The sequence below is a fragment of the Chelon labrosus genome (genome assembly GCF_963514085.1).
Source record: "Chelon labrosus genome assembly, chromosome: 9".
NCBI lineage: Eukaryota > Metazoa > Chordata > Actinopteri > Mugiliformes > Mugilidae > Chelon > Chelon labrosus.
Genome location: NC_140359.1, coordinates 18,810,665 through 18,835,039, shown reverse-complemented (window position 1 = coordinate 18,835,039; position 24,375 = coordinate 18,810,665). Strand labels below are relative to the sequence as shown.

Here is a 24,375-nt window from a genome sequence, read left to right as displayed (position 1 = left end):
TCTGGAAGAAAGGGCCTTATGTTATCCCTTTACCGTATCAATAAAATATGTATTTAATCATCTAGGTTTTAAAGGGTTACGTACAAGAATCCATTATCGCTGCTTTCAAAAAATATTTCTCAGTGTCTGAAAAACTAATTTGGGAGGCCATGCTAGGTCTAATAAACAGAATTAGCCGATAATAAACCGATAGACATGACTTACCTGCTGATGTGCTTCTTTGGAGGTTTTCAAATAGTTGATAGTTTCACACCGCAGCAAGATGAAATGCTTTGTCCACTAACCCCCGCGAATGCATGGCAGGAGGGCCTCTTCCATAGACGAGTTGAAGAGGTCAATTGACCCTCCTATCTATCTATATATCTTTCGATATAATCAACTGAGTTTTACATGAGTTTTACACAGGGCTCTATGTACTCGCAAACATGACCTTTGACCACCACCATTCTACAGCGGCTGAAATCTGCACTTAAACACCATCAGTTTACTGGGGCTTCCTGAATGACGCTCACAGGTGTCTCACTAACAATCGTGGACATGTACACTCTCTTGCTCATTTTATTTTTGCGTGTGTCTGTGCAATAAACTCTGTTTAACTTGTCCCGGCTTGTCCTGGCAAGAGAGCACGTATGGGTGTGTGTGTGTGTGCGTCTGTTTCTGAGAAGAGTGTATGTCTCTGTGTGCGCACCTGCGTGTGGCAGAGGGGCACTCCCCTATTGATCGAGTCACTCACAACTTCATCAAAATACTTAATCAAAACACACAAGGCTCTATATCCTCCCTAATGTTCACCTTTGACCTCCATCGAATTATCCATTTACTAAATACGGAAATTTACGGTATCCTTCTATCCCCTGCCCCTTTCGCCTACCTCCATATTGCATATATTTACATATTATATATTACAGTGGCTAATCAGAAGTTGAAACAACCAACTTGTGTAGATTGAGAGTTGAGGTGGTAACAAGGTTAAATATATATATTGACATTCATGAATATCATGAATAAAACAACAAACTCCAATAGGAGTTGCACCAAGTATTGCACTAGAAAGATGTGAGATAATGACAGTTGGTATATACTGTGCTCGTGAGGGTACTGAAAAGAAGTTCAGCAGCAGAAAGAAATGCTGATATCTGACTGCTGAGGGGACAAAAGACCTCCAGAAGTGTTCCTTCTTGCACTGTGGGTGCAGTAGTCTTGATCAGTTTGGCCAGCCTATTCGTGTCCCTCTCTGTGACTCTGTAAGCTTTTTGATATTATATAATATCATATTATATCATGTTTTTGTTCTTATTTTCAGAAAATCAGTTTGGTCATAAATAATGGGAGGTGTAAAGCTTAAATCTTACAAAGGAACTCGCAGGTTGTTTTTTTTCAGTTCTTTAGTGACCTGTTTTAGAGTGTATTTTTGGTCAAATATAACTGCAGGCACGCAAATGTAGTGCCCGCAGTTATATGTGACTCATTTCCTGATGAGCTGGCTCTCCTGTGTTGATACATCCGTTTATGGATGGGTTGTATGATAAACCACGTGAGAGGAGGGTCAACTTGACAAGACCTTTATATTTCGATGTAGCAGCCCTCATTTCTGACACAGTCATCATGAAGGGATCACTGATCTTCCTCTCCCTGTTTTACGTCTGCTCTTCAGTCCCTGCAAACCGTCCGACCAACTGGCTCCGACAATGTCGCGCCTCCACCAACCCCTCCATCACAGCCCTGGAGGTGCTGCCAGGCGGAGGCTGGGACAACCTCCAGAACATGGACATGGGTCGAGTCATGAACATCAGTTACTTCCAATGCCAGACCACTGAAGATGGGCTCTATCTCATCCCTGATGAAGTGTTTGTCATCCCGCACAAGGCAACAGGTGTGGAGACCAGCTCAGAGGTTATCACTTCATGGCTTGACCATTCAAGCTCTACGTCTAAATCCATAAATGCAGATTTGTCCTTCCTTCCGGTGCTGAATGCCAAATTTTCTACTGAAAACATGAGGATGAAGACTCATCAGGTCAAAGACTCTTCAACTACAGCCAGAGTGCAGGTAAAGATTTATTTTTGCAATGGTTTGGATGTATAAAATAAAAGACAAAGATCAAATGCAAAAATAATATACTGTATGTATAAAAACAGTGCTACTCTGACATATATTGCTTAAAAAAACAGTGTGGAACTTTGCCGTATAAATGGTCTGTCACATTCAAGCTCAGCCAAGGTAAACTCTGAATTTCCTCAGCACATCACATTTTGGGTTCTTTTAAGATATTTATCAAATGTTTTAACCCTGATTAACTCAGTTTTAAATATTATCTTGGATCTCTTTTTAAAGTACACACATGAAGTATTTTTTAACGTACCTATGTAATCACCTTTCTTAAAGTTATAGTTTTAAAGAAAGATATTTAACCAAATATGTCCCTATATGTCTCTCTCAGAATTAAATGTTTTTCTTTTCCAGGTAAATGGTAAATGGTAAATGGCCTTGCTTTTATATAGCGCTTTTCTACCTATTGGTACTCAAAGGGCTTTACAGTCACAGACACATCTACCCATTCGCTCACACAAGCACTCACAAATTCACACACCAGTGCCACGCACTGGGAGCAACTGGGGGTTCAGTGTTTTGCTCAAGGATACTTCGGCATGTGGCACATTCCGGGGATCGAACCGCTAACCCTCTGGTTCGTGGACAACCCGCTGTACCTACTGAGACACAGCCGCCCCTAGTAATAAAGTAACACAACACAGGGTTTTAGAAAAATACTTCTCAATTATTTACTTAATAAAGAAATGATTATTTCTAACAAAATAAGAAAATGCAACAAAAATATAAATGTTCTTTTTAAACCTTCAAAATAAAATGTCCCTTTTTTTAAAGAAATACTGTCATTGCTGTAGCACATATAAATGCATAAACAATATAAACATTTTTAACCCTCAAATTGCATAACTCAGAAATGTTCAGTTTACCAACTTCAGGATCACTTTGTGGGCCCACACAAACCTTAATGCACTGTCTACTAAAGCCGGCAACTAAAATTATTTACGCTCACTCCCGAGCTTCGTTCTGGCCGCTCTCAGTGGACTCTGTTCTACTTTCCTTGTCTGTGCTGAACACCTGAGACCTGACGTTCCTGCCAATCGTTATTAACCCCATAAATGCTGGTTTAGACAGTTTCCAGAAATACATAGTCCTTGAAATTAAACAATCAACATCTAATACTTTTCAAAACTCCTTTTAACCTATCCTAATTTTTAAAATAAATTTCAATATTTTTTAATCATACTTCTTATATGCTTTGAATACTAACTGATTCTATGAGCATCACTTATTACCTCATGTTTTTAACCGGGTTACAGAAGAACTACAGGCATATGTCATTAAAACATGTCTAAAGTGTTTTACTCTTGCGGCCAGAAAGTGGAGACAAATGTTCCGCACTGTGAATTTAAATTTAAGGAACAAAAGAAAGGTAACAGAAAATTAAATGTCTTAAAAAATGTTGGAAACAAACTAAAATATTTAATAATGTTATAATCCTTTCCTCCAAAAGGTTCGGAACCTCATCTACACAGTTAAGGCATATCCAGACTTCACTTTGGACACACGCTTTGCTCAGCAAGTCAAAGAAATAGCTGATGCACTGGAAAACAACCAGACAAGGAACGCAGAATATCTGTCAGAGAAGATGGTGCTGGACTATGGAACTCACGTTATCACCAGTGTCGATGCTGGGGCTCTTTTGGTAGAGGAAGACTACCTTCGGTCTTCATATATGTCACACAGTGTGTCAGATAGTTCCTCTGTCAAAGCAACAGCTGGCTTAAACTTTTTTAACAAAGTCAAGTTTGAAATAAGCAGTCAAAGCAGCCAAGGGAGCTCTTCACTTCAAACATATCAGTCCAACATCCAGTACTCCCTCATTCAAAGTCATGGAGGCACACCTTTTTATCCAGGTATCGGTCTGCAGAAGTGGCAAGAAAGCACCTTCAACAACCTGGTTGCTACTGATCGTTCGGGATTTCCCCTACACTTCATTATAAACACAAACACAATCTCTGATCTACCAGAACCTACAGTTAGAAAAGTGTCTCTTACGGTTAGTCAAGCTATAGAGCGCTACTACATTGTCAACACCCGCCCCGGCTGTGTTGATGTCGACTCCAAGAACTTCAACTTCCAGGCCAATGTTGATGATAACTCTTGTGAGGGCCCTGCTACAGACCTTAGTTTTGGGGGTGTCTACCAAGAGTGTATTCAGCTCACCCCAGATGCACGTCCAATTTGTAATGCCCTGGCCCAGACAAACCCAGCCACCGGTGACTTCTCCTGCCGTTCACCTTACTCTTCAACTTTACTGAGATCTGAAGTGAGACAGCAGGGTTACTCTACATATGATTGCTATGAAAGAAAATATAAGTGCTGGGTTTTTTTCACTTGCCGTGAACGATGGTGTCAGGACAACTACCACGTTCGCTCTGCACGCATCAACACCTACTGGTGTTCAGTAAACAGAACAGCCCCACAGAACTCAGGGTATCTTTTTGGAGGCATATACAGCCCCTCTGTCCAGAACCCCCTCACAAAAGCCAAAAGCTGCCCCCCAGACTTCATTGCACTAAAGTTTCTCTCAGACGGTCAAATGATCTGTGTTAGTAACGACTTTGAGATCGGTACCAGATACTCGGTACCTTTCGGAGGCCTCTTTAGCTGTCAGTCAAACAACCCATTGGCGGAGTATCAACACGGCTGCCCTCCTAAGTTCAGTCAACACCTTGCTACTGTCAGCGATGGCTGTGAAATTCTTTACTGCGTCCAGTCAGGACTGTTCACAGGCGGGCAGCTGCTGCCAATCCATCTGCCTCCGTTCACTAAACCTCCACTCAGCATTAAGGCCACTAACGCAGTAATGGTAATGACTGAAGGAGAGATGAGCTGGGTTAGAGTGGGGATGACAAAGGCATGGAAACCTGCCAAACCAGAGGAAATCAATGAGATTGTACGGTCACTTAACCCGCAACTGAATCATATGTCTAGTGGAGAAAAGGCAGGGGTAGCCTTTGGGGTGATAGGTATGATGATGCTACTGGTCGTAGTGGCAGTAGTGCTGGTGAAGAGAAGGAGGAGGTTGTCTGGGCTTACGACACCAAGAAGCAATGATGAAATGCATAGTGAGGCTGAGAGGGGGCCCAAGGAATCTGAGGCTTGAGGAAAAGGCTTGACACCCTCAGACAAGTTAATCAGGTGTAACAGACTTTGCTTTTAACTCTTATTGACATCAGCAGAGACATGCCTGTTATGCTTTTTTCATAGGATTCCACTTTGGGTTCAGTTAGGGTTAGCACATAATACTTTGCATTTTGTATTCAAAGCTTCATACACTATAATGCTCTATAGTGATATTTGCATATCATACTTTGCATATTGTATTCAAAGCTTCACACACTACTGTGCTCTATCTTGTTTGATCTGGTCCACGTGACTTTGGTGCAGATCGCCTTAGAAATCACTAAATGGTGCTTTTTGAAGAAGGAAGCTAAAGTGATTGTCAGACTCCAAGGTGAACCAACACTGCCCTTGTGAGGACAAGATGAACAATGCCATGTAGTACATAAACATTTATATACCCATTGAAAAACTTTGCATGCTTTGTATGACTTCATTTGCACAGCATATTAATACAAAAACATTCGATTAAGAATATGTAGTTTGGTTGTGCTTTACTTAAGAATAAAACATTTTACTGAAATTCACAAGACAAAACTCTTGGCATAATTAAAATCAAAGAGTTATGACTCTGTCTTCATTTGAATTCATGCATGGTTATGTTTCTGGCCACAAAAAAAAAACTGCTTCAGAAACTCCCGTAAACACAGAGGTCAACAGATACTGAAAAAAGCAACCAGCCATGTCAGATCTACATTGTGTTTGTGAGTTTTTGTGGTAAACCTTTGTGGAAATCTGAAGCACATTTAGTTGCAATGCGAACCATAGTATATACTGGTTCTTTACAAGTAATGGCCTGGATTGAATAACAAATCTCCCTCTGTGTCATGTTGAAGGAAACCTCTTGTACAGCATGCAGAAAGACACTTATCTTCCTCAACCTTACTGAGAAAACCCCTGTTTGTGAATGTGTAACGACGCCGAAGTCCACTGTTATGCTGGTTGACAAGTGCACACACACACACACACACACACACACACACACACACACACAGGCTCACACTCACTGTACACGCTAGAGAGAGACATGGTCGGGCACAGAGACCTGGAACAAGGAGAAAGCCACCTTTGGGGGCCGACCACACCGAGAGGGCCTCCAGCCCACGACTACAGGGAGCACCGCCAGAGACAGCCCCGGCACTGCCCCCACAGGGTTGTAGGCACGAGACATGATGGGTGCATCACTTCATCTGCCTCTCTTCTTACCCTGATGCCCCCATCACTCTGGAGCAGGGTAAATCTGGACTCATCAGACCACATGACCTTCTTCCATTGTTCCAGAGTCCAATCTTTATGCTCCCTAGCAAACTGAAGCCTTTTTTCCCGTTTTTTTTTTTTTTTTTTTCGGTTAGCCTTACTGATTAGTGGTTTTCTTAAGGCTACACAGCTGTTCAGTCCCAATCCCTTTAGTTCCTTTCACATTGTACGCGTGGAAATGCTCTTACTTTCACAATTAAACATAGCCCTGACTTCTACTGTTGTTTGTCTTAGATTTGATTTGGCCATACATTTACGTGATCACTGATCACGATCAATCAGGATTTGTTTTCCGACCACATATCTACCTCAAAGACTATGGTTCCCCACTATCCTTCCAGTTTTTAATGTGTTGGACAGTGCTTTGACAAAGAAGAGAGTAGTCTTAGTAGTTTCTTCAATCTCCCTAGATGTTTTCTCTGCTTGATGCATGCCAATGATTTGACCTTTCTCAAACAGACTAACATCTTTTCCACGACCACAGGATGTGTCTTTAGACATGGTTGTTTGAGAAATGAGAAGCTACTCATTGCATCAGTTGGGGTTAAATAATAGCTAAAAGATAATCACCCATGCAGTAATTATCCAGTAGGAGGTGTTGTGTTGTGTGGGTATTGTGTATATGCCCATCAAGTTGCATGACATTACGTCTACAGGGGGCGCTACAGGTGACACAGACACATTTTATATGACTTTAGCCTATAACTTTTGAAGTATTCACCCAATCCTTATGAAACTTAGCAACCGTCATTAAAATATGCTTGCGTACGATCATGCCAAGTTCTGTAAACTTCGGGCTGTAGGGGGCGCTACAACGACTACCACCACAGTAAACTGCTTGAAATTTGACAATAATAATCTGTGGATGACTCCTTACAAGCCCACCAAGTTTCGTGCAATACGGTCTATAGGGGGCGCTACTGGTGACGTGTAAATATTTGAGTCCTATCTCCTACACTGTTGGCAGACCCAGTTTTCCCCTAGTCACTCTTGACCTCCTGTCAGGTCTTTTCCCACCTGCTTTAGCCTTTGACTCCCTCTAGTGGCAGACTGAGGCAATGGCATCTGTGGAAGACTCCTTACAAGCCCACCAAATTTCATTGACTCTCATTCACTTGTCAGCCAAAGTATTCCACCGCAGACACTTTGCCTACTTTCAGGCCGTGTCCAACCAGCTTATGCCTCTGCATCCCGCTCGGGGACAGCTTCGCCACGACATGGATCACTTATTTATTTTTTTTACCTTTAGTCTTTTATATGTTTGTTGTTTTTGCTTTTCATTTTTACACTTTTCAACGCGTTTCAAATAAATGGCGCAGGCTTTTTTTGTTTTTGACCCATGTGACATATGCTACTATAATTGAGAGTGTGCGTGTGTGAGCGTGAACTTGTTACTTTCTGCTTGAGTCATGTGATACTATTTTTTTTCCACCCTATTTTTCAGTGGTGGATTGTGGGGAAGGGGCAGTCACTTAGATGTGGTTTAAGCAATGCCACTTATTTAGTGAAAGTAAACAATGTGAAATAAAGGAGTTCCCACTATATGTGTTATTAAAAATGACACTGGTCCTTATATTGTTGTACATTTATGTTGAATTTCTCGTGATCTGCTGTTCAGTCCTATGCACATTTTTTCTAGGTGCCTTTTGTCGTTGGCCAAACAGTCATGTTGAGGCTTGATTGTCAGGTTGCCACTTAGACATTTCTCAGAACATTTCCAGTGACATATGTGACAATTGACAAAAGCAAACCAAGTAACTTCCTTTTTTGGAGACACGCATTAAGAGACTGTTTTCGGTTCCCTTTGATAACAGAAGAGATTGTGAACAAATCTAGCTTATGATGGTCTGAGTTTATAGGAAGGTTAAGCTTTGCTTCTTTTTTCTCATCCACCTGCTCTTTTGAAGGCACCCCAACTCTCTTTATTTTATCTGCTCATTTTGTTTTAAACAAGCAGTAGTTTGGATAAATAAAGTGAGAGATTGTGCTAGAAATAAACTGAATAATCCACTGTTATGCTCGTGAACAATGAGAAGTAAATGTGTTTTTCTTTCAGACTGTATAAAGGTTGGCGACCTGTCCAGGGTGTACCCCGCCTCTCACCCGATGACAGCTGGGATAGGCTCCAGCAGACCCCGCAAACCCTTAACAGGGATAAGCGGTTACAGAAGAAGAAGAAGATGTATAGAGGTTCCATTAAGTTGCATCTGGACATGTTTAGGCAGGTTAGGCATGACTCCTGCATACTGCTCTTGTGTTCAACACTGTATGCATTAACTGAGACACACAATCTTTCAGTCAGTAAACTATGAATTTCATAATTCACTCATAATTTATTACATTACATTATTAATTTATTTATTTATTAATTACAATAGGTAGATTACAGGTTTAGGGCTTGAAACTGGTAAGCTTTCTGATATTGTCTTTAATACAGTATTTTCTGTGACAAAAAAATAAGTTTAGTCGTACATAATGGGAGGTGTAAAGATTAAACTTAGACAGGAACTCACAGGTTATTTTTCTCAGTTCCTTAGTGACCCTATTTTTGGGCAAATATAACTGTGGGCATGCAAATGAAGGCAAAACATTACACTAAACCATTGGTTGCCAAAAAACATGTTCCTGTTTTTCATATGGTAAACTGCATAAGAGGAGGGAGAACTTAACAAGACCTTTATATTTCGATGTAGCAGCCCTCATTTCTGACACAGTCATCATGAAGGGATCACTGATCTTCCTCTCCCTGTTTTATGTCTGCTCTTCAGTCCCTGTAAACCGTCCGACCAACTGGCTCCGACAATGTCGTGCCTCCACCAACCCCTCCATCACAGCCCTGGAGGTGCTGCCAGGCGGAGGCTGGGACAACCTCCGGAACATGGACATGGGTCGAGTCATGAACATCAGCTACTTCCAGTGCCAGACCACTGAAGACGGGCTCTACCTCATCCCTGATGAAGTGTTTGTCATCCCGCACAAGGAAACAGGTGTGGAGACCAGCTCAGAGGTTATCACTTCTTGGATTAACCACACAAGCTCTACGTCTGGATCCATAAATGCAGATTTGTCCTTCCTTCCGGTGCTGAATGCCAAATTTTCTACTGAAAACATAAGGATGAAGACTCATCAGGTCAAAGACTCTTCAACTACAGCCAGAGTGCAGGTAAAGATTTATATTTGCAACAACTTTTACAAACGTAACTAGAGTTCTCTGGCAGCCAGTAAGAATGAAATGTAACCTCCGGTAGAAAGGGCCCAGGAAGGTTTGTAACACCAGGTAAAAAGAAATTTGATATTAAGAGCAAGGATTACACAAAAAGAAAGTATTCGACCACAAGGCCAAATACCAGTTGCCTTTGGTGTGGGTCTTCACTGTTGAAGAATTTAGGACTGCAGACATATGTCATAAGGACATGTCAAAAGTGTTTTACTCTTGCAGCCAGAAAGTTGAGACAAATGTTCAGCACTGTGAATTTAAATTTAAGGAAAAAAGAAAGGGAACAGAAAATTAGATGTCTTAAAAAATGTTGGGAAAAAAAATAAAATATTTAATAATGTTATAATCCTTTCCTCCGAAAGGTTCGGAACTTCATCTACACAGTTAAGGCATATCCAGACTTCACTTTGGACACACGCTTTGCTCAGCAAGTCAAAGAAATAGCTGATGCACTGGAAAACAACCAGACAAGGAACGCAGAATATCTGTCAGAGAAGATGTTGCTGGACTATGGAACTCACGTTATCACCAGTGTCGATGCTGGGGCTCTATTGGTCGAGGAAGACTACCTTCGGTCTTCATATATGTCACACAGCGTGTCAGATAGTTCCTCTGTCAAAGCAACAGCTGGCTTAAACTTTTTTGACAAACTCAAGTTTGACATAAGCAGTCAAAGCAGCCAAAAGAGCTCTTCACTTCAAACATATCAGTCCAACATCCAGTACTCCCTCACTCAAAGTCATGGAGGCACACCTTTTTATCCAGGTATCGGTCTGCAGAAGTGGCAAGAAAGTACCCCCAACAACCTGGTCGCTATTGATCGTTCGGGATTTCCCCTACACTTCATTATAAACACAAACGCAATCCCTGATCTACCAGAACCTACAGTTAGAAGAGTGTCTCTTGCGGTTAGTCAAGCTGTAGAGCGCTATTACAAGGTCAACACCCGACCCGGCTGTGTTGATGTCAACTCCAAGAACTTCAACTTCCAGGCCAATGTTGATGATAACTCTTGTGAGGGCCCTGCTACAAACCTTAGTTTTGGTGGTGTCTACCAAGAGTGTATTCAGCTCACCCCAGATGCACGTCCAATTTGTAATGCCCTGGCCCAGAAAAACCCAGACACCGGTGACTTCTCCTGCCGTTCACCTTACTCTCCAACTTTACTGAGATCTGAAGTGAGACAGCAGGGTTACTCTACATATGATTGCTATGAAGAAAGCTATATCTGCTGGCTTGTTTTCACTTGCTATGAACGACGGTGTCAGCACAACTACCACGTTCGCTCTGCACGCATCAACACCTACTGGTGTTCAGTAAACGGAAAAGCCCCTCAGAACTCAGGGCATCTTTTTGGAGGCATATACAGCCGCTCTGTCCAGAACCCCCTCACAAAAGCCAAAAGCTGCCCCCCAGACTTCATTGCACTAAAGTTTCTCTCAGACGGTCAAATGATCTGTGTTAGTAACGACTTTGAGATCGGTACCAGATACTCGGTACCTTTCGGAGGCCTCTTTAGCTGTCAGTCAAACAACCCATTGGCAAAGTATCAACGCAGCTGCCCTCCCAAGTTCAGTCAGCACCTTGCTACCGTCAGTGACGGCTGTGAAATTCTTTACTGCGTCCAGTCAGGACTGTTCACAGGCGGGCAGCTGCTGCCAATCCATCTGCCTCCGTTCACTAAACCTCCACTCAGCATTAAGGCCACCAACACAGTAATGGTAATGACTGAAGGAGAGATGAGCTGGGTTAGAGTGGGGATGACAAAGACATGGAAACTTGCCAAACCAGAGGAAATCAAGGAGATTGTACGGTCACTTAACCCACAACTGAATCATATGTCTAGTGGAGAAAAGGCAGGGGTAGTCTTTGGGGTGATGGGTATGATGCTGCTGGTCGTAGTGGCAGTAGTGCTGGTGAAGAGGAGGAGGAGGTTGTCTGGGTTTACGACACCAATAGGCTATGAGGAAATACGTAGTGAGATTGAGAGGGAGCCCGAGCAATCTGAGGCTTGAGGAGGAGAAGAACAAGAAAATATTTTTTTCTAAGGCTTGGCATCCTCTGACAGGTTAATCAGGTGTAACAGACTTTGCTTTTAACTTTTATTGACATCAGCAGAGATGCATCCCTTATGCTTCTTTCATAGTGTTTGACTTTGATTGATATTTGCACATCAAGTTTTGCATATTGTATTCAGAGCATCGCACACTATAATACTCTTGTCTTGTTTGATCTGTGTCATGTGACTTTGGTGTAGACCGCCTTAGAAATCACCAAATGGTGCTTTTTGTAGAGGGAAGCTGAAGTGATTGTCAAACTCCAAGGTGAACCAACACTGCCCTCGTGAGGCCAAGAGTATGTAGTACGTTAACATTTCTATAAGAACTTTGCATGCTTTGTATGACTTTGTTTGTACCTAACATTTATATATAACTGATGAGCATTTTGTACTTTTGTACAGCATATTAATAAAAAAACTTTGATTAAGAATATGTAGTTTGGTTGTGCTTTTAGAAACACTTAGAAACAGATCATGTTACTGATATTCACAAGACAAAACTCCGAATAATTAAAATCAAAGAAGCATGACTCTGTCTTCATTTGTATTCATGCATGGTTATGTCTCTGGCCACAAAAAAAAAAAACTACTTCAGAAACTCCCATAAATACCGAGGTCAGCAGATACTAAAAAAAAGCAACCAGCCTTGTCAGATCTACATTGTGTTTGTGAGTTTTTCTGGTAAACCTTTGTGGAAATCTGAAGCACATTTAGTTGCAATGCGAACCAAAGTATATACTGGTTCTTTATATATAACTGCCTGGATTGAAAAACAAATCTCTCTGTGTCATGTTGAAGGAAACCTCTTGTACAGCGTGCAGAAAGACACTTTTATCTTCCTCGACCTTGCTGAGAAAACCACCGACATTTCACCCACATCTGTGAACAGCAATGGCAAAGCTGACCTCATGGTTTTGGTATTGTTATCAGCACACAGACAGGCCAGCTCAGACAATACGTAGACAAAAGAACAACATAAAACATAGATTCAGTCTAACAGACGCACACCAATAAACTCTACATGCACATGCATGTACGTACACATCTACAGTCATTTCCCGTAAAGAGTGCTCAGACTGATGTTCATCTTTTCTCTTGTGGCTACACAAAAATCTCCCTCCCCCACACATGCACGTGCACGCACACACATATACAGGGCAGTGAGGGATTCACAGAACTGAGTCTTGAAAAACCCATGCTAAGGAAATTGGTAAACCCTTGGGGAAGAGAGAGAGAGAGACAGTGAGAGAAAGGGAAAGAGAGAGAGAGCAGCAGATTCAGTAGGGCAATTCCCTCCTTGGTCTTTTTCAGAAGGCAAAGGACAGAATAAAAGAGTGCACCCAGCGAGCTTTAAGCACAACAAAACCGAAGCGATTTAATATCTGGCAGGATCAAGACTTTAGTCAGTTTGCAGCTCATCGTTTACAGTGAGCTGTGCCATAGATGGGGTCAGTAAAGAAGAAGTTCAAATGAAGGTAGGTATTTTAGTTGGAAAAGGTACTACTTTGACAACTCGTAAAAGAAGGCAGAGACACAAACAAAAGGACAAATTCAGTCTGAGGTAAGAGTCCATTTCTCTTGTGATGCATGTTTTTAGCATTGACATGACATCTGTGGTAGGATTTGTGTATCAAAGAGGATTAGAAGCTCACGTGCATTTGTTGTGCAACATCATTTGTTTTAATTCAACCTTTTCTGTATCTAAAGACAAATAAAGCCACTTTTTTGTACCTTATAAGAAAGTCCTTACAATTACTCCATTGCAGGGAGTGTTTAGTCAACTTGTTTACCTGTAATTTGCTACTGCTAGTTTTTTGTAACATGGCTGAATATTTTTCCGATCCTGAGGTTGTGGACGAGGACTTTGCTTATGTTGGACGTCCTTACCGTTTTGAGCCAGAGTATAGAGATGAGGAGCTTGCTGAAAGAAGGATGCGGAGGCAGAGAGAGGAACAGCTGGCCAAAGAACAACAAACTGCTGAACGTCCGCAAATAGATATTAGGTAACTCCGGACTCAACGGGGAATAGCACTCATATCTCTAGAACCGTGTACCCTAGAAACAAAATTCTTTCTCCCTTTGATTCCTTAGATAGCACTGGTTCTAATGGACTAGGCCATGGCCATTTCCGCCTGCCATTTTTTTCCGCCATTTTGAAAAAAATGACATCTTCGCCACAGCATGGACCCCTTTATGATCGCATGTGATCATCTAGTCATTCATTAATTTTTTTTACCTTTAGTCTTTTGTTTTTGCTTTTCATGTTCACACCTTTCTAATAAATGGCACAGGCTTTTTTGTGTGTGACCTGTCACGACGTGGCTCAGAGGAGGGACAAAATGTGGAGACCACACACGTTTCTTTTAAAGTAAAACTCAAATTTATTAACAAGACTTAAACAATACTATGCAAAATACGAGAACATGCAAACCGTTGTGTTCCTTGAAACCACAAGCCAGAAAGGAGAGAGAGATTGAGACTGCCTGCCCCAGTATATATAGGTGGGCGGTCACAGGTGCCAGCAATAAGGGAAAATAAGCCCCTCCCCAGATCCTAGTAGCCACCCTAAACAGGAAGCAGGCCTTGAGGCCCACAGGGTGTCACATCCATAGACATATATAGATAGACGCGACATTGAGCGCTGCCGTCTACTAGAGCGACGTGCCTACAGGGCGGCCATCTTGGAACAGGGCCACTCGCTCCTACAGTGCATTACATCTATGGAGGAATGGGGTTTCTACACAATAAAAGTGATCATAAATCGCTCAGTTGAAGTCCGGCATCTTTTCTTTACAATCCTCTGTCAGAAGATAGTCTGCTGATAACATTAAGTAAAAATTGTATTTGGGTAGTAAAACCATATTTTTATCATAGCTACATGTGTGACGTTTTTAACAGTTCAATACGTTTTGAAATCGGTCCAAAATTCAGCGAATAATTCTACTTTGAGATTGAGGAGTACCTCTTTCCTCTGTATGTTCATGCACCGCTGCCTCTGCGAGCCCTGTACCAAGATGGCGGCGCTTTAGGCACGTCCCTCCACAGTCAATGTCGCGTCTATCTATATATGTCTATGGTCACATCCCCCTCCCCAAGAGCGAGGTACCACCTCAGACCCTGGAACAAACAAAAAAGAAATTAGATACAAAAAAAAAACAACCAAACATATCCATTTGTCAGAGGGTCTTATTTTTATATCCCCTCCCAATATCTTCTGTCCCCCCCTTTCCAATCAATGTGTCTCAGCAACCTTGGATCTTTAGGAAGCATATTTAAGAGTACCAAAAAACTGGGACGGGAGAAACATACAGTTAAAGGGTAGATAACCAACTCTACTCCAGGACATCTCAAGACCAAGGTGCACGTGACAGTGCATCTGCAACTAAATTATCGTGGCCCTTAATATGTCGTATGTCCAAATGATAGGGTTGCAAAAACAAAGCCCAGCACATTAACCTCTGATTGGGATTTTGAAGTGAGCGCAAAAAAGGTAATTGGTTATGGTCAGTATACACTGTCAATGCAGAACCTGACCCAACATAAACATCAAAATGTTGAAGACCCCAAATAAGAGCAAGGGCCTCCTTCTCTATTACTGAATAGTGCCTCTGGTACACTTTAAACTTCCTAGAGAAGAAGCTAACTGGCCTTTCAGTCCCCTTTTCATCTGTCTGTAAGAGAACTGCCCCAACCCCAAAATCATTTGCATCAACTTGCAACTGGAATGGCAGGTCCAGCCGGGGAGCAGCAAGCACAGGGGCTGACAACAGGCTCTTCACTTGGTCAAATGCCTGCTGACAAAGAGGACACCAAGCATATTTAACATCAGCCTTTAACAACTCAGTCAGTGGAGCCACTACTGAAGCGAAATTGGCACAAAACCCACGAGAATAACCTGCCATCCCAAGAAAGCGCAACAACTCCTGTTTAGTGGACAGAACAGGAAATGCCTGTATTGCCAAAACTTTGGCATGAACGGGACGAACCTCCCCTTGTCCTACAACCTTGCCTAAATAGGTTACTGTGGCTTTTGCAAATTCCACATGTGTTTGTTTACTGGTCTTTCGCCACCCCCTGAAACATTGGCGATATGCTTCAGGAACCAACTTGTACACTTTCAGAACCGCTTCTTTCACCAACTTGTAATCTTTACAGTCGTCAGAGGATAGAGCAGTATAAGCCTCTTGTGCTTTACCTGTAAAGACACATTGCAGCTTAGCGTTTGCTCCTCATCAGGCCAGTTGGCACAAACTGATTTGATGACCAGCTGCTCCCAGGTGCATTGATCCAGCAACTCCTCGGTGGGCGATAGAACGAACTCAGCAATAATGTTAGTCATCCCCACCAACTAGATCCTACGCAATATCTCCCGTCTCCGTCCATCCCTCTCACCTGAAAATACTGCCACTCTTGACCATAGCCTGGTCACATCCTGTCTGGACTATTGCCAACTCCCTTTTATTTGGTTTACCTGACAAATCCATCCATAAGCTACAACTGGTTCAAAACTATGTCAGACGTATCATCACTGGAACCCCCTCCATAAGTCACATAACACCGGTCCTGCAGCAACTCCACTGTCTTCCTGTCAAATTCCGTATCAACTACAAAATCCTACTTTTCACCTTCAAGGCATTAAACAACCACGCCCCTCAGTACCTCACTAACCTGCTCCAAATAAACATTCCTGCCCGTACTCTTAGGTCATCCTCATCACAACAACTCACCATCCCACCTGCTCGCTTGACCACCATGGGGGTTCAGAGCCTTCTCCCATTCAGCCCCCTGCCTCTGGAACGCCCTCCTGGAACACTTAAAAAAATTCAGACTCAGTCACTACCTTCAAATCTCAGCTCAAAACTTATTTATTCAGGCCTACTCCATTCCATAGTCTCACTTCTATCTCCCATTCTATCTGTCATTTGTGTGCAACTATATGTTCTATATTATGCTTGTGTGTACTTTAATTGTGTTTTATTTTAACTATTTCATGTATTTGAATTGTGTTTTATTTTAAACAATTTTGTACGGTGACCTTGAGTGTCCTGAAAGGCGCCTATAAATAAAATGTATTATTATTATTGTTAACTAAAGTTGACAATCCACAAAACAGATTGATGTACACTGTACAACTCACTGGACTATATGACAAGTGGCCAAAAACAAATAAACTGGAGTCTCCCCACTAACTACCTAGCCGAAGAAATAACTAAACTGATACCTAGTCTTCGTACTAGGTATTTTACACTTCGTTATACCTAGCTCAGGTACTTGTGGTGGGTATTTATTCACTGAAACTCAGCGGCTTTAGAAAGTAATTGCATAAAACAGCAATACCTCAAAACCCTGAATGTGATCCCGAGCCAATAGCTCCAACCACTTTCCCCATCACACCAAGAACCCCTTTCAACAGATTCCCTATGGGAACCTGCTGCCACACCTAACAGAGGAGAACACCAGTTATACCAAGGCCACACCAAACAATTTAGCACCATGTGCATTCCTCAATAGCAACAAGCCAAAATGGTCTACGAATAAAAGCTCTCCAAAGTAAGAAAACATACTCATGTGTGATGCTCCAACAAAAAAAACAAGATCGAAAAACTGCCATTACCACAATATGATGCCCGGACGAGCCCCCATTTTGTCACGACCTGGCTCAGAGGAGGGACAAAATGTGGAGACCACACACGTTTCTTTTAAAGTAAAACTCAAATTTATTAACCAAACTTAAACAATACTGCGTAAAATGCAAGAACATGCAAAACGTTGTGTTCCTGCAAACCACAACCCAGAAAGGAGAGAGAGATTGAGACTGTCTGCCCCAGTGTTTTTAGGTGGGCGGTCACAGGTGTCAGCAATAAGGGAAAATAAGCCCCTCCCCAGATCCTAGTAGCCACCTTAAACAGGAAGCAGGCCTTGAGGCCCACAGGTTGTCACAGACCCAAGTGACATATGCTACTATAATTGAGAGTATGTGTGTGTGTGTGTGTGTGTGTGAACTCGTTACTTTCTTCTTGAGTCATGTGATACTGTTTCTTTTTTTTTTTCCCACCCTGTTTTTCAGTGGTGGATTGTGGGACAGGGGCAGTCACTTAAATGTGGACACAGTGATTTATGCCACAATGCCACTTATTTAGTGAAAATAAACAATGAGAAATAAAGGAGTTCCCATTATATGTGTTATTTAAAATGACACTGGTCCTTATATTGTTGTAAATTTATGTTGAATTTCTCGTGATCTGCTGTTTATTCCTATGCACATTTTTTCTAGGTGCCTTTTGTCGTTAGCCAAACAGTCATGCTGAGGCTTGACTGTTGGGTAACCACTTAGAAATTTTTCGGGACATTCCCACTGACATATAACCATGTGACAACTGACAATAGCGAACCAGCTAACTTCCTTTTTTGTAGGTCACGCATTAAGAGCCTGTTTTCGGTTCCCTTTGATAACAGAAGAGATTGTGAACAAATCTAGCTTGTAATGGTCTACTGAGTTTGAAGGAAGGTTAAGCTTTGCTTCTTTTTTCTCACCCACCTGCTCTTTAAAGGCACCTCAACTCTCTTTATTTTATCTGCTCATTTTGTTTTAAACAAACAGTAGATTGGATAAATAAAGATTGTGCAAGAAATAAAGTGAATAATCCACTGTTATGCTCGCGAAAAATGAGAAACAAATGTGTTTTTCTTTCAGACTGTATGGGGGTACATTAAGTTGCATCTGGACTAGTAGTGTAAAACACGGATCTTTCGTGGGATTCGGATCATTCTGAGTCACTCACTGATATGAGCCGGGCTGTGCGTGAGTCACTTGAGTCACTTGACCCAAAATGGCCCGATTGCAAAAGAAAGTGTTCCCAGTACATTCACTCAAGACATAAGCATAGTAAATGCCTAAGAACGGATTATTAAGTTTTGTTTCTCTGCGTATAGTGCGTAAGTCAGTGAGTTGCTGTCAAGTCTGGTAGTACGTATGTTTGATTGGTGCCGTTTATTGATTATATATCAATCAAACTCAACTGAGCCGGTTAAATAAATGTCTGGATCCGTGATTCTTGAGTAGTTTTTGATGGCCAGTTATATGAGCCGGATCCCGGATCTTTTTTTCCACCGCTAATCTGGACATGTTTAGGCAGGTTAGGCATGAATCCTGCATACTGCTCTTGTGTTCAACACTGTACGCATTGACTGAGACACACACTCTTTAAGTCATTAAACTATGAATTTCATAATTCATTCATAATTTATTCTAATTGGTTTAGGGCTCAAAACTGGTAAGTTTTCTGATATTGTCTTTAATATATAATGTCATACTATTTTCCTGCCTGTCTGACAGTAGGCAGCATGTGAGGCTGAGAAAACACATCTCAGACTCCCGTACCATCAGCATGGGTTCCCCTCAAGGCTGTGTCCTTTCACCTCTGCTCTTCTCCCTGTATACAAACAGCTGCACCTCCAGTCACAAGTGTGCCAAGCTCCTGAACTTTGCGGATGACACCACCCTTATCGGGCTCATCTCAGGTGGAGATGAGAGCACCTACAGACTAGAGACTGACCGCCTGGTGACTTGGTGCAGCCACCACAACCTGGAGCTGAACGCTTCCAAGACAGTGGAGATGATCACGGACTACAGGAAGAACACAGCCCCACTCCTTCCCATCATCCTGTGTGACTCTAAAGTCAACACTGTGGACTCTTTCCGTTTCCTGGGCACCATCATCTCCCAGGACCTCAAATGGGAGCTGAACATCAGTGCCCTAATTAAAAAAGCACAGCAGAGGATGTACTTCCTGCGGCAGCTGAGGAAATTCAACCTGCCAAAGAAAATGATGGTTCACTTCTACCCTGCCATCACTGAGTCCATCCTCTCCAACTCCATCACCACCAGGTACGCTGCAGCCTCTGCTGCGTGTCATTCGCTCCGCAGAGAAGGTGATTGGCTGCAGTCTGAACAGTCTGAAGTCTCTCGACGAGCTGTACGCTTTCAGGACTCTGAAGCATTCAGCTAAGATTGTGGCTGATCCCTCTCACCCTGGACACAGACTATTCAACAAACTCCCCTCTGGCAGGCAGCTGCCATCCATCGAGTCCAGGACCACTCGCACGGTGAACAGTTTTTTCCCATCCGCAGTGCGTCTGCTGAACAATGCCAAGCCCCCCTCCCCACCCCCCATGGACACATCAAACCCACTACCATCCCAGTGTAAATGTTCTGGTTGTTGTATATACTGTGTATATATTTTTTGTATTTTTATATATTTGAGAGCCAAGTTTCTATATTTTATTTTATTTTATTTTGTTTACGCGTAATGAGTGTAAAAACACCAAAGCAAATTCCTTATATGTACAAACATGCTTGGCAATGAAGTCTTTTCTGATTATGATTCTGATTATTTTCTGCGACAATAAATAATTTTAGTCATACATAATAGGAGATGTACAGGTTAAAACTTAGACAGGAACTCACGGGTTCTTTTTTCTCAGTTCCTTAGTGACCTATTGTAGAGTGTACTTTAGGGCAAATATGAAAGCAAAACCTCAAACTCCACTACTGGTTGCCAAACAAAATGTTCCTGTTTGTCATATGATGAACTGCATAAGAGGAGGGGGGAACTTGTAGCAGCCGTCATTTCTGACACAGTCATCATGAAGGGATCACTGATCTTCCTCTCCCTGTTTTACGTCTGCTCTTCAGTCCCTGTAAACCGTCCGACCAACTGGCTCCGACAATGCCGCGCCTCCACCAACCTCTCCATCACAGCCCTGGAGGTGCTGCCAGGCGGAGGCTGGGACAACCTCCAGAACATGGACATGGGTCGAGTCATGAACATCAGTTACTTCCAATGCCAGACCACTGAAGACGGGCTCTACCTCATCCCTGATGAAGTGTTTGTCATCCCGCACAAGGAGACAGGTGTGGAGACCAGCTCAGAGGTTATCACTTCATGGATTAATCAGACAAGCTCTACGTCTAAATCCGTAAATGCAGATATGTCCTTCCTTTCGGTGCTGAATGCCAAATTTTCTACTGAAAACATGAGGATGAAGACTCATCAGGTCAAAGACTCTTCAACTACAACCAGAGTGCAGGTAAAGATTTATTTTTGCAATGGTTTGGATGTATAAAATAAAAGACAAAGATCAAATGCAAAAATAATATACTGTATGTATAAAAATAATGCTACTCTGAAATATATTGCTTAAATAAACAGTGTGGAACTTTGCCATATACAGTAAATGGTCTGTTACATTCAAGCTCAGCCAAGGTAAATTTCTCTGAATTTCCTCAGCACAGTTTAAATCTGGCATTTCCTAGCTGACACACTGGTAGTGATTACATAAACCTGCAATGATTGTTTGCTAATGTTGAAGAGTGGACCAACCCTAACGACAGAGAAGGAGTAGCCGACAGCAAATAGGAGTGCGGTAGAAAAACAACTTTTACAAATGTAACTAGAGTTCTCTGGCAGCCAGTAAGAATGAAATGTAACCTACGGTAGAAAGGGCCCAGGAAGGTTTGTGACACCAAGTAAAAAGAAACTTGGTATTAGGAGCAAGGATTACACAAAAAGAAAGTATTCAACGACACGGACAGCAAATACCAGTTGCTGTTGGTGTGGATCTTCATTGTTGAAGCATGAAGGACTGCAGGCATATGTCATGAGGACATGTCAAAAGTGTTTTACTCCTGCGGCCAGAAAGTGGAGACAAATGTTCCGCACTGTGAATTTAAATTTAAGGAACAAAAGAAAGGGAACAGAAAATTAAATGTCTTAAAAAATGTTGGAAAAAAACTAAAATATTTAATAATGTTATAATCCTTTCCTCCAAAAGGTTCGGAACTTCATCTACACAGTTAAGGCATATCCAGACTTCACTTTGGACACACGCTTTGCTCAGCAAGTCAAAGAAATAGCTGATGCACTGGAAAACAACCAGACAAGGAACGCAGAATATCTGTCAGAGAAGATGGTGCTGGACTATGGAACTCACGTTATCACCAGTGTCGATGCTGGGGCTCTATTGGCAGAGGAAGACTACCTTCGGTCTTCATATATGTCACAGAGCGTGTTAGATAGTTCCTCTGTCAAAGCAACAGCTGGCTTAAACTTTTTTGACAAACTCAAGTTTGACATAAGCAGTCAAAGCAGCCAAAAGAGCTCTTCACTTCAAACATATCAGTCCAACATCCAGTACTCCCTCATTCAAAGTCATGGAGGCACACCTTTTTACCCAGGTATCGGTCTGCAGAAGTGGCAAGAAAGCACCTCCAACAACCTGGTCGCTATTGATCGTTCGGGATTTCCCCTACACTTCATTATAAACACAAATGCAATCCCTGATCTACCAGAACCTACAGTTAGAAAAGTGTCTCTTACGGTTAGTCAAGCTATAGAGCGCTACTACAAGGTCAACACCCGCCCCGGCTGTGTTGACGTCAACTCCAAGAACTTCAACTTCCAGGCCAACGTTGATGATAACTCTTGTGAGGGCCCTGCTACAAACCTTAGTTTTGGTGGTGTCTACCAAGAGTGTATTCAGCTCACCCCAGATGCAGGTCCAATTTGTGATGCCCTGGCCCAGAAAAACCCAGACACCGGTGACTTCTCCTGCCGTTCACCTTACTCTCCAACTTTACTGAGATCTGAAGTGAGACAGCAGGGTTACTCTACATATGATTGCTATGAAGAAAGCTATAGCTGCTGGCTTGTTTTCACTTGCCATAAACGACGGTGTCAGGACAACTACCATGTTCGCTCTGCACGCATCAACACCTACTGGTGTTCAGTAAACGGAAAAGCCCCACAGAACTCAGGGTATCTTTTTGGAGGCATATACAGCCCCTCTGTCCAGAACCCCCTCACAAAAGCCAAAAGCTGCCCCCCAGACTTCATTGCACTAAAGTTTCTCTCAGACGGTCAAATGATCTGTGTTAGTAACGACTTTGAGATCGGTACTAGATACTCTGTGCCTTTCGGAGGCCTCTTTAGCTGTCAGTCAAACAACCCATTGGCGAAGTATCAACACGGCTGCCCTCCCAAGTTCAGTCAGCACCTTGCTACCGTCAGCGACGGCTGTGAAATTCTTTACTGCGTCCAGTCGGGACTGTTCACAGGTGGGCAGCTGCTGCCAATCCATCTGCCTCCGTTCACTAAACCTCCACTGAGCATTAAGGCCACCAACACAGTAATGGTAATGACTGAAGGAGAGAAGAGCTGGGTTAGAGTGGGGATGACAAAGGCGTGGAAACTTGCCAAACCAGAGGAAATCAATGAAATTGTACAGTCACTTAACTCACAACAGAGTAATATGTCTAGTGGAGAAAAGGCAGGGGTAGCCTTTGGGGTGATGGGTATGATGCTGCTGGCCATAGTGGCAGTTGTGCTGGTGAAGAGAAGGAGGAGGTTGTCCGGGTTTACAATGCCAAGAGGCTATGAGGAAATACATAGTGAGGCTGAGAGGGAGCCCGAGCAACCAGAAGCTTGAGGAGAATGCCTGGCACCCTCAGGCAGGTTAATCAGGTGTAATAGACTTTGCTTTGAACTTTTATTGACATCAGCAGAGATGCGTCCGTTATGCTTCTTTCATAGTATTTTACTTTGATTAATATTTGCACATCATACTTTGCATTTTGTATTCAGAGCTTCATATACTATAATACTCTTATCTTGTTTGCACTGGTCATGTGACTTTGGTGCATATCGCCTTAGAAATCACCAAATGGTGCTTTTTGTAGTGGGAAGCTGAAGTGATTGTCAAACTCCAAGGTGAACCAACACTGCCCTCGTGAGGCCAAGAGTATATAGTACATTAACATTTCTATAAGAACTTAGCATGCTTTGTATGACTTTGTACCTAACATTTATATATAACTGATGAGCATTTTGTATTTTTGTACAGCATATTAATAAAAAATTGGATTAAGAATATGTAGTTTGGTTGTGCTTAACTTAGAAACAAATCATGTTACTGATATTCACAAAACTATTTGAATAATTAAAATCAAAGAAGTATGACTCTGTCTTCATTTGTATTCATGCATAGTCATGTCTCTGGCTACAAAAAAACTACTTCAGAAACTCCCATAAACACCAAGGTCAACAGATACTAAAAAAAGCAACCAGCCTTGTCAGATCTACATTGTGTTTGTGAATTTTTGTGGTAAACCTTTGTGGAACTCTAAGCACATTTAGTTGCAATGTGAACCAAAGTATATACTGGTTCTTTATATATAACTGCCTGGATTGAAAAACAAATCTTTCTCTGTGTCATGTTGAAGGAAACCTCTTGTACAGCGTGCAGAAAGACGCTTTTATCTTCCTCGACCTTACTGAGACAATGGCAAAGCTGACCTTGTGGTCTTGATGAGGTTATCAGCACACAGACAGGCCAGCTCAGACAATACGTAGACAAAAGACATCTGCAGTCATTTCATGTAAAGTGGGCCTTGAAACGTGAAAACAAACCCACACATGCTGAGGAAATTGGTAAAGCCTTGAGGGAGAGAAAGACAGAGAGAAAGGGGAAGAAGAGAGCAGCAGATTTAATTTTAATCATTTCCATCCAGACAGCATTAACAGTTTAGTTTTTTTATCCTCATATATAAAGT

The 24,375-nt window shown here is 42.2% G+C and overlaps 2 protein-coding genes across 2 annotated transcripts; both read left to right on the top strand.

Moving 5' to 3' along the window:
- The first annotated feature begins 1,181 nt into the window (after positions 1-1,181).
- LOC311492495 (macrophage-expressed gene 1 protein-like) lies at positions 1,182-6,257 on the top strand. Its single transcript, XM_084550786.1, has 2 exons — positions 1,182-2,049; positions 3,560-6,257. The coding sequence occupies exons 1-2, from the start codon at positions 1,510-1,512 to the stop codon at positions 5,213-5,215; spliced, it is 2,196 nt and encodes a 731-aa protein (XP_084406912.1). The 5' UTR covers positions 1,182-1,509; the 3' UTR covers positions 5,216-6,257.
- A 2,951-nt stretch (positions 6,258-9,208) lies between these two features.
- Positions 9,209-23,669, top strand: LOC311493222 (uncharacterized protein; the record flags this gene model as incomplete). The annotated part of the gene is made up of 4 exons (XM_084551782.1): positions 9,209-9,652; positions 10,069-11,718; positions 20,283-20,855; positions 21,600-23,669. 4 exons carry the CDS (start codon positions 9,209-9,211, stop codon positions 23,250-23,252), a joined length of 4,320 nt encoding a protein of 1,439 aa, XP_084407908.1. The 3' UTR covers positions 23,253-23,669.
- Between the last annotated feature and the right edge of the window lie 706 nt (positions 23,670-24,375).